This window comes from Trachemys scripta, chromosome 5, assembly GCF_013100865.1.
Source record: "Trachemys scripta elegans isolate TJP31775 chromosome 5, CAS_Tse_1.0, whole genome shotgun sequence".
NCBI lineage: Eukaryota > Metazoa > Chordata > Testudines > Emydidae > Trachemys > Trachemys scripta.
In genome coordinates, this window is record NC_048302.1 from 133,113,613 (window position 1) to 133,134,789 (window position 21,177).

General features: G+C 42.5%; 1 protein-coding gene across 1 annotated transcript in view; it reads right to left on the reverse strand.

The window, feature by feature from the left end:
• Positions 1-21,177, reverse strand: part of SLC4A11 (solute carrier family 4 member 11) — a 148,760-nt gene that overhangs the window by 113,202 nt on the left and 14,381 nt on the right. Inside the window, exon 2 of the mRNA XM_034772551.1 lies at positions 9,172-9,222. Within this exon, the coding sequence (XP_034628442.1) occupies positions 9,172-9,222 (51 nt within the window). The remainder of the gene's footprint in view (positions 1-9,171; positions 9,223-21,177) is intronic.

Sequence of the window (21,177 nt, forward strand, 5' to 3'; positions counted from 1 at the left end):
CACAAAGCTGCCCAATTTCCACTGAAAATCATGCTTTGAAAGTCAGTGGGAGTTATGCACCTAATTGCCCTTTATGCCTTTGAAAAAAATCACAGCCTTAAATTCTCACTGTGAGAGGTTCTCGTAACAAGACTACTCTCATCAATAATCGCTTCATTTTACATGCCAGCTTATTTGATAATTGCTGCTAGACCAAAGCTCATTTAATGAGATCCACTTTCAATATAAAGTCCTCAAAAAGTGGGTGTACAAAGTGCAAGTAGAGAAAACATTTTATGATCCACTTTGTAGATATCAACAGTTGGGACTACACGTGTGTGAACTACACTATAGCACAAGCAATTTCAGGGCTGTCTAATGTGAACAGGTCTATTCCCATCAGCGTATTGGGCACAATTCTAAACAACATTAACTGGAGCAGGCAAATGGCACTGAAGGGAGAACAGCATTTCAAATGATCAGTCATTTCTCCTTGTAGCAAGATTTAGATGTTGCACTGCACTGAGAACATACATGCCAAGTAAAGACAGATTTTTGTGACCCTATATTTAAAAACTGACATCTTGTTTACATATGCAACTTTCTCCCTAGTAATTACATTTTTGGGGGGTGGGAAAGATGAGAAACTGCAAGACAAAAAAAATTGATAAACTGTAAAAGTTATGTTGTCAATATCTACACAGGAGCTGTAAAATTATGGTTTTGTTTTCGGGTGGCATTCGCATGGCTCAATATGCTAATGATATGAATATTTAGGCCAATTATTGAAAAATCCCTTTCAAGTTACATTTTACCCTCAAGCATTCCAAGCAATGTACATTTTACAAATATAACCCTGATAACAAAAAGAATTTAACAGCACAGTGTTTAGAAGCACTTGTGTTCAACTAGCAACTCAAGCTCAACGATGCCCACTCTGATCATTTAATTGCAAGTCTTATGATACATGGCAGTTTTCTTACGACACCAGCTCCTGCATTCATGCAATTACATAAGAATTTCAGTGTTTTGGGGTTTTTTTTAAATAAACTTCCAGCCCTCGTGGTTGGGAGAAAAAGCTTGAAGAAATGGAACTGCTAGAAACTCAAAAACCAAAAGACAAATATAAATACTTTTGGGGTTGTTCTTAAGCCACTCGTGATTTTGGGAGGCCCGGATAATTTCTGAACACTTGAGGCTGGCAATATTGAAAGTTACTGATACAACACATGCATTGTTAAGTTTCAGATAGCTTTTTATGTTTGTTTCTAGGCAGACAGCATGGACTGCAAAATACAGGGTAGTCCCGCTTTGTTAATTTGGCAAACTAGCCTTTGCGGTACTGCGGCCAAATATTAAAGTAGCAGTATCAACTCTGTTCTTGTTTTAAATTTAGCAACCCAGATTGGTTTCTCCCCTAAAATAGGAATCGTTTCTCTCCAACATCACTACTTGGGATGTGTTTATCATAGATTCCAATTCATTAAAACAAACAAACAAAAAACCATTGGGCTTATTTTTATGGTTTCAAACTGTAAACCTCACACACGCGGATCAGTTCAGTTAGGCAACAGCACAATTTCTGTGAGTATGGTTGATAATAAAAAGGACTACCCTGAACCAAGTTCATTACAATATGAAAATGGTTGTGAAGCATGTTTCTGCCCACATGGGCAGATCCCTATTATTCCCACATGACAGCTGTGTTAAAATGGAGGTAATGTTGAAAGTATGCATCAATAACTTTAATAGGGATGCCAATCTTCCAGGATTGTCCTGGAATCTCCAGGAATTAAAGATTAATCTTTAATTAAAGATTGTATCATGTGATGAAGTCTCCAGGAATTCATCCAACCAAAGTTGGCAACCCTAATAATTTAAAGATAAAACACATTAAAAGGGAAGTTGTAATTATCCTAAAACCAAGCATTGTTAATCCAGGGAATTCAGAGTTAAAGTTGCACTTAAAATCCAAACATTATAAAAGTTAAGAAATGCATAGTTAAAGGTACCTAAATGAGCTTAACTCTGCCCCATAGTGATGCTAATCATGATCACATGGTTAAAGACATTTTAGTGTTTATGGTCTCAGATTACATTAAACTGATTTTCAAAGACACATCAGAGTTCTTTTGCTAACTCCATATTTTTTCCCTTTGTGTCACTCAGGATAAAGAAAAGATTGACAGATGCTAAACTGCTTAAAGGACCCAATTTTTAATTAATTTTAGCTCAGAGTAATTAACAGATTTCCTTGTAAATGCTCAGAAAATGTGCTCTTTGCTTGGAGAATGACTGCTGTAAATTCAGGGAGACGACACTATATTGGTCATACAAAACAAAAAAGAATGAATCCCTGGTTTTAAGTGCCAAATGGAATTCAACTTTACCTATGGAGTGTCGTGTCCTGCATCTCCACACTGAAAACGGGATTATAAAACTATGCAGGCTCAATATTGTCTCCAACAAGTAGGCAACTTTCTGCTTTCTTAATATTAGTAGGAGAATAATCAAAGAACTTTACAGACAAGGAAGAATTTACTTTATACATATGTTACCAATTCCCTCTATTTTGTATTCACCGCATTCCAGAAACAAAGTTTGTAAAAAAACCTCTCTCTCTCTCACACACACACACACACACACTCTCTCTCTTAAAATGCCATCATTACATTTAATATGCACACTTACACATAACCACCCACTTGCTTGAAAACAAGGGTAATGCAGAAGAGCAATTTCTGAGTCAAAATTATCACCACAGGAACCCCAAGCCTGGATAAGAGGCTTTTTTCTTCAAGGCAGGGTGATCAAAAAAACTGTACATTTGTATCTTACTTCCAGCTGCAGACATACAGGTAAATTAAAAAAAAAAAAATCCTTTCTGATTAATTTCCAGTTTAAATAAAGTCTGCAAAATTGTCAGGAAAATTTACCAAATCAAGCTACAGATTGTACTCACCACACCCTTTGTCATGATAATGGCGGATAATGAAAAATACTTCTGACATTCTACCCAGCAGCCGTAAAGAGAAATGTTATTTTTCCAGCTGACTCCCCACAGAAACTAGACTTAAAACATTAAAGCAGTATGGGGGAGATTAATACAAGTCATAAAAAAAGTTAATGATTGTGTTTACAACTGCATCTGCCGATCTTAAAGGAACAAACGTTAAAACTTTGCTTTACTAGAACATTAAGCTTTACTTAGCTCCATGGGTTGAGACCTTTCCTAGCAGCTCTGTCCCAATTTAACTTCCTAGAAAATTAACCACAACAACCCCCAACAGGTAGCTATGCTATATGGACCTCCGGACTGGGGAAGCCCTTTAGACAGCTTCAGTGTGGAGTTAAATAAGAAGCATTTCACTTCCATTTCAGGGCTCTCTTCCCTCCAGAAGAGGGCTATGTCTGCTAATCCCCAAGACCCATAGCCACTTGGGGGAAATGGAAAAGGTAGTTAGGGAAAGCACTATTTCCCCATGGGTTTGAAGATGGCTATTTTAACAAGGAGGCTTATGAGATACTGTCTTGGGATGAATGGTTTTTCTTTACTACTGTACAGCCATGATTTCCAACCCTATTGCGGGGGGCGGGGGGTGTTTTGTCATAAAACAAGCCAGATGGAAATGCAAAGTTTTCCCTGCTGCCTTAATAATAATTCATAGCAGACTTGAAAAAAACTGATATGCTACTACAAAAGAAATAAGGCTTATCTGAATACATTCCAGTATTCTGTTATACAGCTAGTTATCGAAGAAAACTTGTAATTAATCTAAGTAATCGATGGGTGGGGGGGGTTGTTTGTTTGTTTTAAACACAGCAGTGTACAAAGTTTCAGCTCTGTACTACAAGGCGCTAAATTAGAAACCTTCATTTTAATTTATAGCTATTTTAGCAATAGGCCCTAGAAATAAAAATCTGTAGCAAGACACGCAAGCGGATTTCTGGCTTGTCATCAGCAGTTGTGGTGCATTCGCGGCTGGCAAACAGACGTTGTACCCGGAAAATCCAATTCCCATTGTGAAAGGATTCATTTCAGTATGGCGTTTAGATTAATTTCATGGTTAGATAAAACTAATTTTTTTAAAAAAAAGCAAAACCATGACACACATTCCAAACTTAAATACAAAACCAAAAACACAACAACAAATAGATAAAATATGTCCAAAGATCCCCAGCCAGACAAGTCCCTCCAGCAGAATTGCAATTGATTGTGCCAGCAAAACCAATTAATAAATCAGCAGAGCAAACAATAAGATTCACTCTGGAAGGTGAAAGTTGTGTCGTAGTACTTGCTGACCCAGCTTTAAAACAATGCAAAGTTTCAGTTATTCCATAGAACGTTAGGCTTCCTTCTTTCAGGATTTATAACCCCTCACAATTAAAACAAGATTCTCTTCAGATAAAATGAAGATGCAGTACCAGCACATGTTGCCTGATCATTTAAAAAAGTTAATTATGTTGGCAAATAGAATTAGCATTAGTAGAATATAATTGTGTTAAAACTAATCCGCTTACAGTGAAAGTTTAGGTATCTGTACCCCTTTTAGCAATGAGCAGAACTAGAAGGTTCCACTAGGAAAAAAGACAACTGGCTTAATGAGTTATTCTGAACACTGCTTGCAGAGCTGAATTTCATCAAGATTCTAATTATCTTCAGATTTGGACTTAGTCTTTACAATCACTTGAACAGACATTTAAAATTGCCAGGAAGGACTCTAATTGTCATGAAATCTCATTCAGGATACCAACTGGTCAACTCAAACATACAATCTGTATCAAACACTGTTGCTATTTGCCAGATTAGAACAACAACAACAAAAAATACTGATGCCTATGGCAAAAAAAGGAAAGGAAAAGAAAAAAGGCAATGCAACAGCAGTGATAAATTTATTTAGTTAGTTATTTAAGTATTTTACCAGCAAGGAAGAGAGAGATTTTTATTAATGTCCTTAAATCTGCTCGGTTTGGTATACAAGTCAAAACACAATGTTACTGCTCAAGTATCAGAGGGGTAGCCGTGTTAGTCTGAATCTGTAAAAAGCAACAGAGGGTCCTGTGGCACCTTTGAGACTAACAGAAGTACTGGGAGCATAAGCTTTCGTGGGAGCATAAGCTTTCGTGGGTAAGAACCTCACTTCTTCAGATGAAGAAGTGAGGTTCTTACCCACGAAAGCTTATGCTCCCAGTACTTCTGTTAGTCTCAAAGGTGCCACAGGACCCTCTGTTGAATGTTACTGCTAAATACCAGCATACTGTACTTTGAGAAAACTGGAATTTATTTCTCATTTTGCCAGCTTGCTCTTGACTCTGCAAAGCTACTCATTAAAACTTTTGAAGAATATTTTATCCTTGTTTCTTATGCACACACCCCAACGATACTTAATCCCAGGTCTCGGCGGTAGTTTTCTTTGAACTTCTCCCAGTCAACATGCGGGACCACAGAATGTACAAATCTCAATGTGTGCATGAAGGATGGGTTCAAAAGTACTAGACAGGAGCAGATGGCTATAAAAGTGATAAAAGGTGTTGGAGAAATTATTGGGAGTTGGGAATATTAAAGACTCAAGGGAAGAATCTGTTAGAAAGTATTACTCTTCCCGTGGTAAAGGCCTATAGATCCAAGCATCGATCCAAGCAAAATTATGCTTTCAACTCCATGGAGTTAAAAACAGTTGCTGTACTGCTAGAAATAAAGAATATCAATGTTTTCATTTTTAAAAAAAATTAAAACCTAGAAGGGAAGAGCAGAAATATTTGGCTTGGCAAGAGGGACTATCAATTTGTCAGATCAGTATCTTAAAGATGAGGTGAGATAAACCATAAGCCAATGAGATACTGTTATCCCTAATTAAAAGACAATGTTGAAGGGCTTGGGAATGGGGAAGGAAAAGACTGCAATTATACCTAGAGATACTATCAACAGATCATTCCAGGATGGAGATAACAATTTGTGTTCCAGCTCATGGTTAGGAAATCTAAGTAACAAAAAACACAAATGCTGAAGTATTGCTCCAGCACAACGCAACAAAAAGGTCTTTAATCCAGCACAGCGGAACAAAAAGGTCCTTAATGTATTGAAAGAAGTAAAGGAAGTTGCTGGTACAATAACAATGGGCAACTTTAGCGATCTCAGTATTAGCTGGTCGAGTGACACATTGGGGCATGGCTTGGAGAAGCAAGTTAAATGATAAGCCTGCTTTATAAAGCCATTTATATTAAATGGAAAGGTGACTCACTTTAGAGGGAGGAAGTGGGCTAAGGAATTTCAATATGGCTTCCTCTAAATTGAGTTGTAGTTCAGACTCTGTCTGAGTTTCTGGGCAAATCATTTAACTTCTGTACACCTGTTTCCCCAAACATGAAAGGGGGCTAACAATTCTTTCCTCCCTCACAGGGTGATGAGAAGAGACATGGTAAGGTGAAGTAATATCTGTAATTGGACCAACTTCAGCTGGTGGAAGGGACAAGTTTTTGAGCTTCACAGAGCTGTTCCTCAGGCCTGGGGACAGGAACACAAGCGCATAAGCTAAATAGAAGGTAGGTCAGATTGTTAAGCATAAGGGGTTCACACATGCTGTTAGAGACCACTTAAAATGAAGTGGGCAATAAAAGGTTAGATTGTTAAGCATAAGGGTTCACACACCAGGTGATACAAGGATTAATGCTTGTAAAACTCTAGATAAGTGCTATGATGATTATTATTCCTAAATTCTGTGCAGGAGGTTCACTGTGATCACATTACAATTAGCGCAGATAAGAATGTGATTCATCTAGGATTAGCAGCAAAAGTGAACTTTTAAAAAAGGTCAGATTTTATAACTGTACAGCTAGGAGGAGGAAAACGACTGACAGGAGGTTTAAGGGCAAAGTAACAAAAAAATCCACCACCTTTACAATTATAATCAGCCTGGATGCAATATAATAAGAGCATTGTATTAAAAGAACCACCTACAATCAAAACCAGAGAAACCTAACAATGGGAAAGAAGAGACTGCATGATTAGCTCAAGTCCTTGGGTTTCTTAGAGCTGGGAAGTATCCCCTATGGATGGAGGAGACTAGTTAACAGTGTAGTGCAAAAAGAACGGTCAGGACACAGTGTGCTCAAGGGGACCATGGGCCATCCGGAGAACAAAATGCCGGGAGCCTGCCTCCAGCTCCTGAAGATTGCTGAAGGCGGCAGATGAACTAAAAAGCTCTGGAGTCTTAACAAAATCCCAGAAAAGGCTCTGTTTTTGGCATCTGGAGAAAGAGACTAATGGCCCTTGGCATCTGTTGCCACTGCTGGAAGCTGAATGCCCTGAAAGGGGACGTACTGCTGGCACCAGGGAAGGTGCTCTTCCTTTTCCTTCTGTGAGGTGAAACGCTCACCTCTGCCTCCCCTGCTGCTACCACCCACACCCCTGAGCCCAGGCAGTTGGGATGGAGGCTGATGGGGCAGGCCTGGGCCTGGGCCTGCAGAGGCCCTTGGGCCCCACTCACAGATCCGGCAGGGTGGGAACAGCGACACCCGGGCCGGCTGAGCTTGGCCAGGCCAGGATAAAAGTCCCCCAGGTTCTGCTCTAGGGCCTGCAAGAGGCTGAGGCCCGCTCCCAGCGTGGCCAATGCTCCCAGCCAGGGCCAGTTTTCCCAATGGCCCTTTCCAGGCAGGTTGGCACCAGCTGCCTGGGGTTCAAAAGAGGAGCAGGCCCCAGCTCAGTACCTCAGGAGATGCTCAGTTCAACCACAAAGGGACCCACACACTGGCAGGTAACAGCTCCCACCCATAGGGACCCCGCAAAGCCACTCAGGCTGGGGGCACTCATCCCCCTTGCAGAAGGGGTGATGGGCTCCTTCCCATTGGCAGAATGGGGGGAGGATCGCTGTACCCAGGAGCCCCCAGCACAGCCCCACATCTCCAGTCCCGCATCCAGCCCTATGCATTCTGTATCCACAGCCCATGCCAGCCTGTACCCTCCGCCTAGCCCTCAACAACTCCCCCACCCCCGCCCTTCCCTGCATCTTTCCAGAGGGGCTCCTAGCCCGTGTAGGGGCAGCACCTCGAGAGCCCAGACATGATGGAATTAAAGCAGCGGCTGCAAGGAGAGTCCAGGGGGGCAGCAGGGCCTACCGGGGAGCGGTGAGAGACAGCAGGTGGCGGCTGGATACTGACACAAAGCTGGGCAGGTCCCTATGCTTGAGGCTCAAGCCCCAACAAGCTCTCGTGGTGCTACCAAGAGCAACTCCGAGCCACACAGCGCCTGAGCTGCGACCGCCATCTTACCTGCCCTGGTGGTGGGGAGCATCTGGGGAGGGGGTAGGAGTGCTTCCCCACCAGCCTGGCTGGGGGCCACTTCCTGCTCCTCAGAGCCCCGGCTTGTGGCCACCGAGCTCTGCTGGGCAGCCCTGCCAGCCGCATCCATTGCTGCCGCCACTACCGATGGAGGGACCCAGGGTGGAAAGCTCATCTGGTGTGGAAACAGCAGGCGCATGCAGGCCTCTCAGCGAGCTCTGAGCTAGTGCTGGTTTCTCTGAGCAGGGCACCAGTCGCTCCAGGCCTCAGCTGCTATAAGACTGCCCAGATAGGGGGCAAAGCCCCTGTATCTTCTCCCAAGGGAGCCTGGTCCCAGCCTGAGAGGCCCTACAAAAGGTGGTAGCCCCAGAGAGCTGGACGGCTGTGGGGGGTTGGGTGGGGGGGGCAGTCACAACATACAGCAAGCTCTCAGCTGTGCTAGATGGGGGAAGTCTACTGTCCCAGAAATCTACCACCCTAGGCAGCTGCCTAGTTTGCCTATAGCAAGAGTGACCCCTGGATACTGACCGTGCTGTATCTGGCATATCAAGGGGGAGGAGAACACCCTGAAACAGAACAAGACAAGGAACCACCCAAGACTGGGACATGCACCGAAAATCTGAAGATACGGATATTCAAAGCAGTAAGGCATTAGCATCTATGGGACTTGACTGTACAGACTATTTGTAGCACTAGAATTATGCAACATTCCTTTCACCTGTACAAACCTAGGTTCAAACCCAGTTTAGGTTATAAGTGAAATGGATTTGATACACCATCTGTTGCAGAGGATTTTCAAAATCAACCTACCAATAGTTATTTTTCCACTGATACAGCTAGGTCACTGTGGTAGGTTCTTTTATATGCAATATAACATGTAACAAATGAGGAGAAAATAAATAAAATTATACTTGCCAGTCTCTTCAAAAAAATACCCATTTCTGGACATCGCTGCCGGTGGACTTTCTAAAAAAAAAAAAAGAAAGGGAAAACATAGATTAAGTCCAAGTGTGAGAACCGTAATGAATCTGAATGCTTGGGTTTAACTGCTTAGCTCATCATCATAAATGCTCTCAGACAGACGGAAGAAGAAAACTATTACAGACATTAATGATTTATTCTGGTACTGACAAGTTTAACCTTTTGTTTATTGACTTCAGCATTTCCCAGAATGTTCAATACTGTCACCATCTCCTGCAAAAAGCATTTAAAAAAAAAAAAAAAAAAAAAACTCATACTTCAGCTGTCCTGTGTGCGTTTAGTGCTTCCAGCAGAAGATACTACATTAGTCAACATCTGCGCAAGCCTAATTACATCAGCGTGACATGTCAGATCTGAAGGACCACATGGGTGCAAGTATTAACACAAAAGTCTGCTAAGGGACAATCCTATTAAAAGAGTAAATAATAGCATCCAGACGGTACTTACAAATATGGCACCGTATGCTTGGATAATTAATTCCAATGAAACCTTCACTTAAATGAGCTCGATTTTACAATCCGTTCTGCTCCTTTTAAACAAACCATCGGGGCACCTGAACCAGGACTTTCTCCCGCATGACAAACATGCTCTTGTCTTCTCCAGCCCACTGCCCGACCCTGGATATAGCAGACAGATACCGTTTGTTCCAACAGGATCCCAAAAAAGAGGCAATGTCACACTCACATGCAAACAACTGGGAAACTGAACTGATGTCAGGAATGGGTCCCTGCGTACCCGTGCTTAAAACAGTTGACTTGCCTCTATGGCTAGGTTTACCTCATTATCAGCAGTTACACAAAGTATGATTAACACTTGGCAGACACAGGACAAAAGGGTTTAACAGCCAGCTGAAATTTGCCCCGTCAGTTCTGAATGATGATGTGGGCTAGCTGCCTACTCTTAGACATGCATGTGTAATTCTGGCCTTTGGGCCAAGTCGAATTTTTAAACCCACCCTAAAGAGTTCAGATTGCTGGTTTAGGAAAGGGCGACCGCTTTTTCAAAAGGTGAATATGGGACACATGCAGGAGCCCCGCCCCCTACCCCTCCTCTTCCCTGCCAAGGCTCCGCCCTCTGGCCCAGCCGGAAGCCAAAGCTGGGCCATGATAAGAGCTGCACTGCCCAGGGAGCCTGGGATGCTGTGGGGAGCCCAGACCCCCCCACCTGCCCACAGCCCTCCCCGGAAGAGACTGGCACTGCCCCTGAGCCTGGGGCAGGCATAGGGCGGCGCTGCAGGGAATCCAGGACAACTGCTGTCCTGGAATTATTCAGCCCAAGACCGGGACTTGAACTCTGCATTTTGGGACTGTCCTGCCCAATTTGGGATAGGTGGTCACCCTAGTTTAGGACCACTGAGGACCTTCTTTATACCAGGGACAGGCCAAGGTGCAACTCTTCTTCAGTTCAACTCACCATAAAAGGTGTGGAAATGGAGCTCTAAATACTCATGAATACATTAAAACATTCACCTGAACAACACTTCACATAGCAGCCACATGCAGTATTTGAGGGTCAAATTCACTGGTTTGTAAACAGCGGTGTAAGCTAGTCAGAAGACAGGTGAAAGAGGCAGAAGGGCATAACCTGCAGTGATCTGGCATTCAGCAGGTGTGCAAAACAAGTGCCATAGACAGAAATTTGGGCCTAGGGGTATTAGAGATAGTATAAAACAACGTGAAGCAGGCCTCTTTAATTTACAGTATAGGATCCTGGTACTTAATTTTCCTGCTACAAATACCCTGCCAATCACCCTTCTCCCACCGCCTACATGAAACGAGGTTACACTCATTTTGCACAATTAGGGCCAAATCTGCTGCTGGAATAACTCCATTTGACATAAGCGGAGTTACGCCAGCAGAGACACTGGCGCATTAAATGCCAGAAGGGTACAAGTTCTGTTACTTTGCTGCTTATGTTCATTTTCTAACCAACTTACATCCAGCTTGTAACTTCACCCCATCAGTCACTGCCAAATGTCTCTCAGAGACTTCCATTTGGCTGCATTTGCTCCAAGTGTTCATACACTTGGGGCTATTTAAAGAACACAAGTTAAAAAGGATGAACCCGGAGACCAGCCCAGGACAAAGCAGAAATAACCGTGTGCTTCCTCAAGAGGGAGAGCGAGGAGTAAGAAAAACAATTGGGCTGTTGGACAAGCAATGAACCAGGGTCCAAAGACGTCCCCAAAAAGAGTCAGCTGTTTTATCCAGCTGGGAGGGAATGGGAAAATATGGTTGTTATGTTAATGACTGAAGGGTGATTTAGGAGCTCTCCATTCTTAAGGCACAGTCAGGCACCTAGAGCAATCAATAGGCACTTCTTTTCAGTTGCCGCGTACATACATTAAAAGAAACAGATCAAGTTAAAAAATAAGATATCCTGATGGAAGAGCCACAAAATAGCGAAGGCCTAGACCAGGGATATCAATAGGTGGAACGACGGCCAAATCCAGACTGCCAGACGCTTTTGAATGGACCCCAAAAAAAAAAAAAAAAAAAGTGTATTTATCATCATCATCTTCTCTGGAGTCTGGACCTTGACTATACGTTGACCAAGAAATCTGGACCTTGACAAAAAAAAATAATAATAATAATAATTGACTACCCCTGGCCTAGACTCTCAATTTATAATAAGCATGAAGTCCACATATCAAGGGTCTGATGGAATTGATTAAAAAAAAATTGTGCATCATAGTTTTTTTGTTTAAATAAAAATAGGTCACAGGTGCTTTCATAACATTTTGAAATCATAAATCAGAGTGTGAACTAAGGGGCTCTTTTCTATTTCAACTCTCTAGTCTCCTCCACATCATATTTATTATGTTTCCATTGCATTCCTGAACTAACACGGTTATCCTCTGATGGCCAACGTAATAACACAAATATATGAATCTGCATTTATTTCAACCAAAGCCTATACCTTTTATTATAAAAATATGTGTGTATATTAGAGAGACAAGGCGAGTGAGATTGTAATATCTTATTGGACCAACTTCTGTTGGCGAGAGACAAGCTTTTGAGCCACACAGAGCTCTTCTTCAGGTCTGGGAAAAGTGCTTCCCAGCGTCATAGCAAAATGCAAGATGGAACAGATTGTTTAGCATAAGTAGTTAGCACATATTGTAAGGGACCATTCAAGGTCGAGTGGCCTGTTACCCCCTCTTTTGTCCTATGACTGCAGAGGTGTTTAGGGCTTGTCTACACAAGCAATTTACAGCCCTGCAACTTTCTGGCTCGGGGGAGTAAAAAAACACCCCCCTGAGCCAGGGCCGCCCAGAGGATTCAGGGGCCCTGGGGCAAAGCAATTTTGGGGGCCCCTTCCTTAAAAAAAAAAAAAGTTGCAATACTATATTCTCGTGGGGCCCTGGGGCAAATTGCTCCTCTTGTCTCCCGCCTCCCCAGGCGGCCCTGCTCTGAGCGCAGCAAGTTTCACCGCTGTAAAGCGCCAGTATAGACCGTGCCCCAGCGCTGGGAGATATGCCCCTCGTGGAGGTGGGTTTTTTAGAGCGCTGGGAGAGCTTTAGCGTTGCCAGTGTGGACTAGCCCGTAGTGCGTTACAGATTGTTGTAATAAGCCATAAATTCAGTGTCTCTGTTCAGTCCATTAATTTAGTGTCTAGCAGAGTAAGGAGTTTGTATACTTCATATCTATAAAACCTGATGAACGAAGGGAGTTCAAAGTCTGTTGCATTCTATATTAAAAGTGCCTCATATCTGCAGCATCCCTCCTGGGCTGTGATTTTATCACAACTTAAGTAGCACTGTGGCCTGATCACTACTTGGGTGGGAAACAAAGCCAGGGCACTACCATAAGGAGCAGGGTTTCATTAGGTGGCACTATTTCCCTTGAGTAAATAACGAACCAATGCTGAAGCATGTTGCCTAGGGGACAGTTATGCTGGAAATGCTGTTTTTCAGATGAGTCATAAAACCAAGGTTTTAACCTGGTAATTAAAGGTCCAGTGGCACGTTTTGAAAAAGTTGGGTGTTAACCCTGCAATGTCTTGGCTAAATTCCAACTCCGGTAATTGCATTCTCATTACGTAATTTGTCCTACGGTTTCAATTGGGTAAAGTCTTAAAACTATTGCGTAGCAATGGACAGCTATTACCACCCACACAGAAGTGGCTCAGCTTATTACTTTGTATCCCAAATAGGTTTGGAATATGCTTTAGGAACCTGTGAGATAAAAATGTTGACATACGTGTTGATTATAGGCCCAGTCCCGCACAAAATGTATGCATGGGACTACTCATGTGCTTAAATTTAAGCATGTACATAAATGTTTGCAGAATTAGGGCCCGTTTCTTTTCTCTCTCAGCATCCAGCGGATCAATACATTTTCAGCATAAGATTATTTCCTAAAAGCATTTTGTGTCTAATAAATATTTAAAATATTCTATTTAAGATGGAACACAAAGTATGGTCTCTTTTCATTATATGTAGTGTTACCATCCGTCCGTATTTCCCCAGACATGTCCGGCTTTTGCGTCTCTAAATAGCCATCCAGGAGGAATTGGTAACAAGGTTAAAATGTCCGGGGGTTTTTTCTCCCTCGCCTCCCTCCCTCCCTCCCATGCAGAGTGCGGCTGCTGATTGGGCGGCTGGGCTGACTGACCCGCTCCCATTGGCCTCTAGCAGCCAGAGCCCCCCCCCGTCCCCCCCCTCTGTCTGCAGCCCTGTGTAACACCCAAACCGACCCACCGGGCAGCGTGTTTTGCAAACACATGGAGACAGAATGGTAAGGGGAGTCCGCGCGGGGGGGAGGGAGGGAGTCAGGGAGCAGGGGAGTGTTGGATGGGTCCCCGGCCTCCACCTGCCACCCCCCCCGTCCGCCCTCCTCCCTGCCTGCCTCTCCCTTGTCTGCTTGTACTGCCAGAGCCAGCAGCAACTGCTGTCTGCTGCCCCCGGGTCCTAGTGCCCCGATCCACTAATGGGAAAACAGGCTGCCCTTACCCTGCCCTTCCACCCTAGCCCTGAACCTCTGCAATGCTCCAAACCCCTCAGCCCCAGCCCTCATCCCCCCACACCCTAAGCCCCCTCCTGCATCATGAACCCCTCATCCTCAGACTCACAGCCCTCACCCCTGCATCCCCTCCTATCCCCAAACTCCCTCCCCACACACTCCCTCCTGCCCTCAAGCTCCCTCCCAAAGCCTGCACCCCCTCCCTTTGCACTGCCTCCCACCTCCAAACTGCATCCCAGAGCCTGCACCCCTCACCCCCTCCTGCACACCCACACCCTGCCCCAGCCCGGAGCCTGCACCCAGCACCCAAACTCTATCCCAGAACCTGCACCCTGCACCCCTCCTGCACCCTAATCCTCAGCCCAAGACCTGCACCCTAGACCTCCACCCCCCTCCCAGAGCCTTAGGCAGGTGAGGGGGGTGGGTTCTGGGCACCACCAAAATTTCTACAACCCTGCCACCCATGTGAGTGGATAAGGGTCAGGGCAGTCAGGGGACACGTAGAGTCCTAGGGGGGTTCTGAGGGGGACGGTCAGGGGGTGGGAAGTGGGAGGGAGTGGATCGGGGCAGGGCTTCCTCCCTCCCCCCCCCCCAGTGTCCTCTTTTTTGATTGTGGAAATATGGTAACCCTAATTATATGGAAACATATGTTTACGGATAGTTTGTGTCTAGAACCTTACACGTTTACCACACTTCTTTATACAGTATACAGCAAAGCAATGACTCAGACAGAACAGATCCATCTAAAAGTATTTGCAGGGTGTAAACAGTGAAGAGAGAACAATTATTTAGGGTGGCACGAGAAATGGAAAGGTTCTGGCAGAGTATCAGAATAATCTTCAAAGGGTAATGATGGCAGCACCATCACTTCAAACGTTTAAATCTTGACAATGAAACATTAGCCAGTTATACTATAGGGAACAGTCCCACAATGCCCCTCTCACGTCACCCTCTAATACACCAAAGAGCCAGCAGTGTCTTATGGAAAATACTGAACCTGTGACTTAAAACAGAAACCATCTATGAGCAAATTTATATTTTTCCCTTTTATTCTTTGCTACTAAGGGTACAGGCAAGGAGAGTCCATCTGTGTCTCCTGCTTGAACCTCAGCTGAAGGTACAAATCTCTACTTGTACATCATAGTCCTATAAGCAGACACCAGTTGTGACATAGCTGCGGAAAGATTGATTGCAGGTGGGGACAGAAGTAGCAGAAGCAGATGGAATCAGGAAGCAAGAGGTCCTCTTTTATGCAAATATTTTAAATCATACAGTAACAAAATCCAAACCATACAGGGAAGTAACAAAAAGAACAGGAGAACTTGTGGCACCTTAGAGACTAACAAATTTATTAGAGCATAAGCTTTCGTGGACTACAGCCCACTTCTACGGATGCATAGGGAAGTAACAGTATGCAGTGTTGTAGTTGTGTCGGTCCCAGGATATCAGAGAGACAATGAAGCAATGTGTTTTATGGGACCAACTTCTGTTGGTGAGAGAAAGCTTTCAAGCTGACAGACCCGAAGAAGAGCTCTGTGTAACAGAACTGTTAAGTTCTCCCTTGAGGTGTCCACAGTTCTGTATCAGCTTGTTTGAGATCAGAGTTATCAACAGAAAGGCTCACATTGCATTCAAGGAAATGAATGAACTCTGCTGGGGGGATTGATTTTAGCACTACAGTTTGCCATCATTTTCTTGCTGTTGGGTCTTCAAACATTTTTTAAAACTTCCATCAAGTCTACTATGTATTAATTCTTACCATTTTCCTGAAAAAACAACAACAAAAAGACCGAAATAATAAAAATCCACACAGAATCAAGTATCAAGATAGATAAGCCCCAGTTTGATATTAAAGGAGCAGAATCCTATATATAAACAACCCCAGTAAAAGAGGATGCGCTATGAAGAGATTCAAGTTCAAACAAGGCAATTAAGAATTCCATAGTAAACTATGAAGATCTTTCTACTCTAAATGTTTAGCAAAATAGTTTTTGTTGGCACACTTTAATGCTTAGGGCTTTAAAACCCTATAAGCAAAGAAAATAATTAATGATCTATTTCGTATGGCACCCATCCCACCAATGAAGCCAGCTTTCCTACCCTCTGCATTCATTTCTTCTACAAAGTGTCTTTGAATACTATTAACTCCCTCGTGTTTTAGGGTGGTGGCATAAAAAAAGGTTCAATCGCCTACCTTTATCTTTGTTTACCAAACTATGGGTCAACTCCTGGCCCCGCTGAAGTTTTTGGGAGTTTTTTGATTCCTGTAGGGCCAGGATTTCACCCTACACATACATAAATCCTTAAGCCACATATTCTTATTATGACAGTGGTCCTTCTTTACCCCCATTCCCTCCCTGCTGATTATAACCTAAATTTTAGATTCAGGATTGGCAAACTCAGAAGAAAAACCTCATCTGTGTAGCAAGTAGCATAGTGCTATAAAATGAGAGATTAGATCAGAGACAAAAGAGAGATACATACAGTGATCCATAAAGAAAAATGGTTTCAAGAATATTTAAAACAAGCAAACACACAACCAACACTCCAAACTACCTTGCCCACTTCAGTTTTACAGACAAGGACTTTGTAAGCAACACAGTAAATTCAGTATTTAGGAAAGACTATCAATAGAAAAAAAAATATTTTCTTCCTCCAACATAGTTAAATGTGTAGATTATTCTAGCTGCTCTAAGAAGAAACAATTATGTTTTTGGCTCCTTTGCTCACTAAAGGAAAATACTACCTTCCTCCTATTTAGTTGCCAACAAAACCCTAGTAATCACGCTTCAACTTTTTGGCAATTTAACTGTGTTTTTCTCATTTTTCAAATCTTTTAATCGGTCAAAAACATGCATAACCAACTCTTCTTGCTCCCTAGAGAGTATCTATTTAAATTAGGATTATTTAGAAAATGTTGAAGTATTTGGATTTCCTTGCTTTTTAAATTTATATATATATAAAAACAGATTTTATGTATATTCAGTTCACAGCTTGTTATGGCCCTCTAATCAAAAGCTGCAAATGGTAAACGTTAATATCCATTCTGTAGATTTAGAAGATGTACAACACGTTCAGGAAAACAACCGCCCTTTGACTTCAAGCCATTTCAATGACTCAGACATAATGTACAAAGTTTAAAGAATTTGATGGTTCAATTCCTGGCACTGCCGGTCAGGTAGGAAATTCTAACTTATGTCGCTGTTGAGGATTTTTGGTCTCAGAAACAAAAACAGAAAAGCCCACAATAAAGATGAATAGGCCAATCCCAGCAGAGAGAAATCAGGACAATAATATTTGCACTTCCTGATTTTTTACATTTTTACATTTGCATCCAACAACAAAATGAAAAGACAAAAATCCATTATGCCATCTTCCATTATTAAATTCCTCAGGGAGATGTGTTCCAGCAATTCCCTTAATAACCAGTTTTAACTTTCTTGTTATCAAGGTTAGTAATAAGCTCTCTTGAGCTGCGCAATATTACTAGATTACAAATAAACACACATTCTCTGGATACTTTAAAAAAAAAAAAAAGATTGAAAAAAAATGTTCTGCTGCTGGCATCTTCTGAGGCAACAGCTTTCCTCCAAACCAAGCATCGTTTGATGTAAAACATAATTCTCTGTCTAATGGATTGCCAGCATGCACCCTTCCATGTTAAAGAAAGCAATGTGCAAAATTTATTGCAGACTTCTTACATCTGCTCAATAAATACTGAAAGTTTTTCCCATAAGTTTTGCTAATGATATATCACATTTCCTCATTTTTAAAAATGAAAGAATTGCTTTCTTAAGAAGAAACAAGACTAAGGATACACACACACATTTGAAACAGGATGTCTGCATGCCAAATGTTTTAAAGTATATATTTATACATCTTCATTGGTGGCATCTCCAACCTGCCTGCACTAGAAGATATGGAGTATCCAGATAAGTGCTTTTTTGGTACCACAAAAATATCCTTCAAAAGCCATTAAATTACCTTAAATTGCTTCAAGTCGTTAAAATTAACGGACAGTAGCAGTTAGCTTTGACCAAGGATATGTTTTAATATCAGATCTCCTAGAAAACTCGCTCTTTGGCAAACTGCCTCCAAGATAAGATGGTTGGGTCTCTGATGATTAGATTATTGAATCCTATCATCATGAGCAACTTTAAAAAAAATAATAAAACCAACCAAATCAAAACAAAAGGAACCTCTGCTAAAATATGCAGATTCCTTGAATGTCTGAGCCTTTGTGGTACCCTTGACAAAAGCTTCAACTTTAATTGGGAAACCTTTCAGCCTAAATTTTCAGAAGTTATTACTGATTTAGGGGATGTCTTCAGTTTTTAGCTATTCTGCTTGACACACCTTAAAAAGGGGCCTCATTTTTATATGGAAAATGCACAGTAATTTTTGAAAACACAGGGCCATTTGGCTTAAAAGCACTAGTCACTTTCTGAAGTACACAGCTTCATCAGTAAGCCAGCTATTGAAGAATGTATGCTATGCTTGGGGATGGGCAGTCACCCTAGCTGGTTGAGGCTGTTGGGCATGGTGACTGCCTTCCATTCAGGCAAAATGAGGAAACAACTAAATGCCCCTTTGTTTAGAGGTAGCTGTAACTATGGGAAACTACCACCCAAGGACTAGACCTCATACAAGCCTGGCCAGTGGCTGCACCATGCAATCCCAGGATTTTTCCAGGGGTCTGATAATAAATAGAGGGGAACAAAGGACTGATTTCATTTGCAGCTGTATGCGTGCGGGAGATGCAGCAGAAGCACCAAAGCTGGGGAAGCAGCAGCAGAAAGCCAAGGAGACAGCCAGAACAAGCATTGGGAGCAAGACCCTAGGCAAAAAGCCTACAGAGAGCTTTTAGGGCAGAGTGCTGGACGTAAGAGTTTTGGAACTGTGAGCAAAGAAAACGTCCCCTGATTGATTCATACTGTGCTCAAGAAAACAGGACTAATAATTTCTGCTTATTTACCAAGGATGTGTACACACAAAATACTGGACTCCATCAATTTCTCCACCTAAATGGAAACAACCTGCAAGACCCCAATCACTGGCTAACTACTTGGGTCAACATGGTAACAGTACAGTAGCACTGTTTACTCAAGTGCGAGACAGGCTGGACACAAGTCTGTAAAACATTATTTTCAGGCTCTTGACCAGCATGAGAGCACTATCCCATACTGAAAATACTTGCCACAACCTGCAGCAAGGAAGGTTTAGGTTGGACATTAGGAAAAGCTTCCTAACTGTCAGGGTGGTTAAGCACTGAAATTAATTGCCTAGGGAGGTTGTGGAATCTCCATCATTGGAGTTTTTAAGAGCAGGTTGGACAAACACCTGTCAGGGATGGTCTAGATCATACTTTGTCCTGCCATGAGTGCAGGGGACTGGACTAGATGACCTCTTGAGGTCCCTTCCAGTTCTATGATTCATTTTTGCTGATTTCTTGAGTCAGCAACAGTTAATGTCTAAGAAATATTTCAAATCTACAGTTTACCTTAAAATACTGCGCCACTCAAACTTTCAACCCACAGCTTATGTATCTTATATATTTGACTATACTATGCATCTAATTTAGATTGTGAACCATTGGTGCAAGGACTATATCCTCTACATCTGTAGACAGGCAACACACTATCAACAATATTATTTGTCTATAATATACATATTTAGAGATATGTATATGTATGCATCTCTGTCTCCATAGAGACAGCTACATATACACATTCTACAATATCCACAAAAATTGTCCAAAAATTCACAGGCTATACTTTGTCTTTGAACCTAAGTCCTACAAGTCTCGCATTCTAATGTACATAGTTACCTTACAACTAAAAGGATTGACAAACACAAGTCACACACACACACACACACCCCAGCAACAAGCAATACCATGTTTCAAAATTGGGCGGCTCTCTCCTATTACACTTCCTCATTCCTCACAAATTAGGAGTTGGGCTTGGTTAGTACTTGGATGGGAGCCCTCCAAGAAACACTCAGGTACTACAATAAGCTGTTAGTCACTCAGAGGTAGGACTCTTCCTCTGAGACTGTCTCTTCGCTGACACAAAAGAGGTTGTTGTTGTTTTAAACAGTGTGATAAACACGGGATAGTTACCTCTTGCTAAAAATCACTGGGGACAAGGCACTTGTGTTTACTAAGAGGTCACTAGGCAAGGTCAACCTCTACCCCCTGCTGGACCTCACCTAGTCTACCTTGCGGTAAAACTAAACTGCTTTGTCTCCACTGTGTTTTTGCAGCAAGTTATCTCATGTGCATTAGTTATCCTGCACTAAAAGCCACCCCTTTGTCAGCAAAGACAGGATCCAAGTCAGTATCGAACCCCAATATGTTGTTGTGAGAGGGTGATGTGCTGATGGAGGTGCAGTCTTTTAGAAGAGAGATAAAACAGCATTCCTGATCCCTACTGCTCTTCAAATACCTTATGGCATTCTTTGAAACAGTAGGATGTTAGGTATGTTCTACCTACCCAAATTCCTCCTGCAGTTTCAACTGGATATTCTGGTCTTCATTTTGTGTCCTAAACAGTTTGGTGCTGTGCACTGTTCATCAACTGCTATGTTCTGTAAGTACTCAAGATGGGAAGATGCACTACATTTTTCTTACTAAGTGTATTGACGCAACTCACGGAGTCTGTTCAGGCTTCTAGAAAAACCACACTCCTACTTGGCATGCTAGGAGGCTTACAGCATGTGTTAGGATGGTAGTTTCCACCCCACCCCCCTCCTCAAATAACATTACATCATCTCATTAGCAACATCTCTCCCGTGATAGTAACATGGTACCTACTCGTTAGGTGTTCTGTTTCAGAGGTGGCTCATTTCAGTGAGTGATCCGTATGCAGATGCAAATAGTGTCTGCCCGTTAACTCTGGAAAGTGTTTTGAGATTATTTTGTTACAAGGAGGAGGGGAAAAAATTGTTCTCGTTAACCTCTGAGGCTAGGACAAGA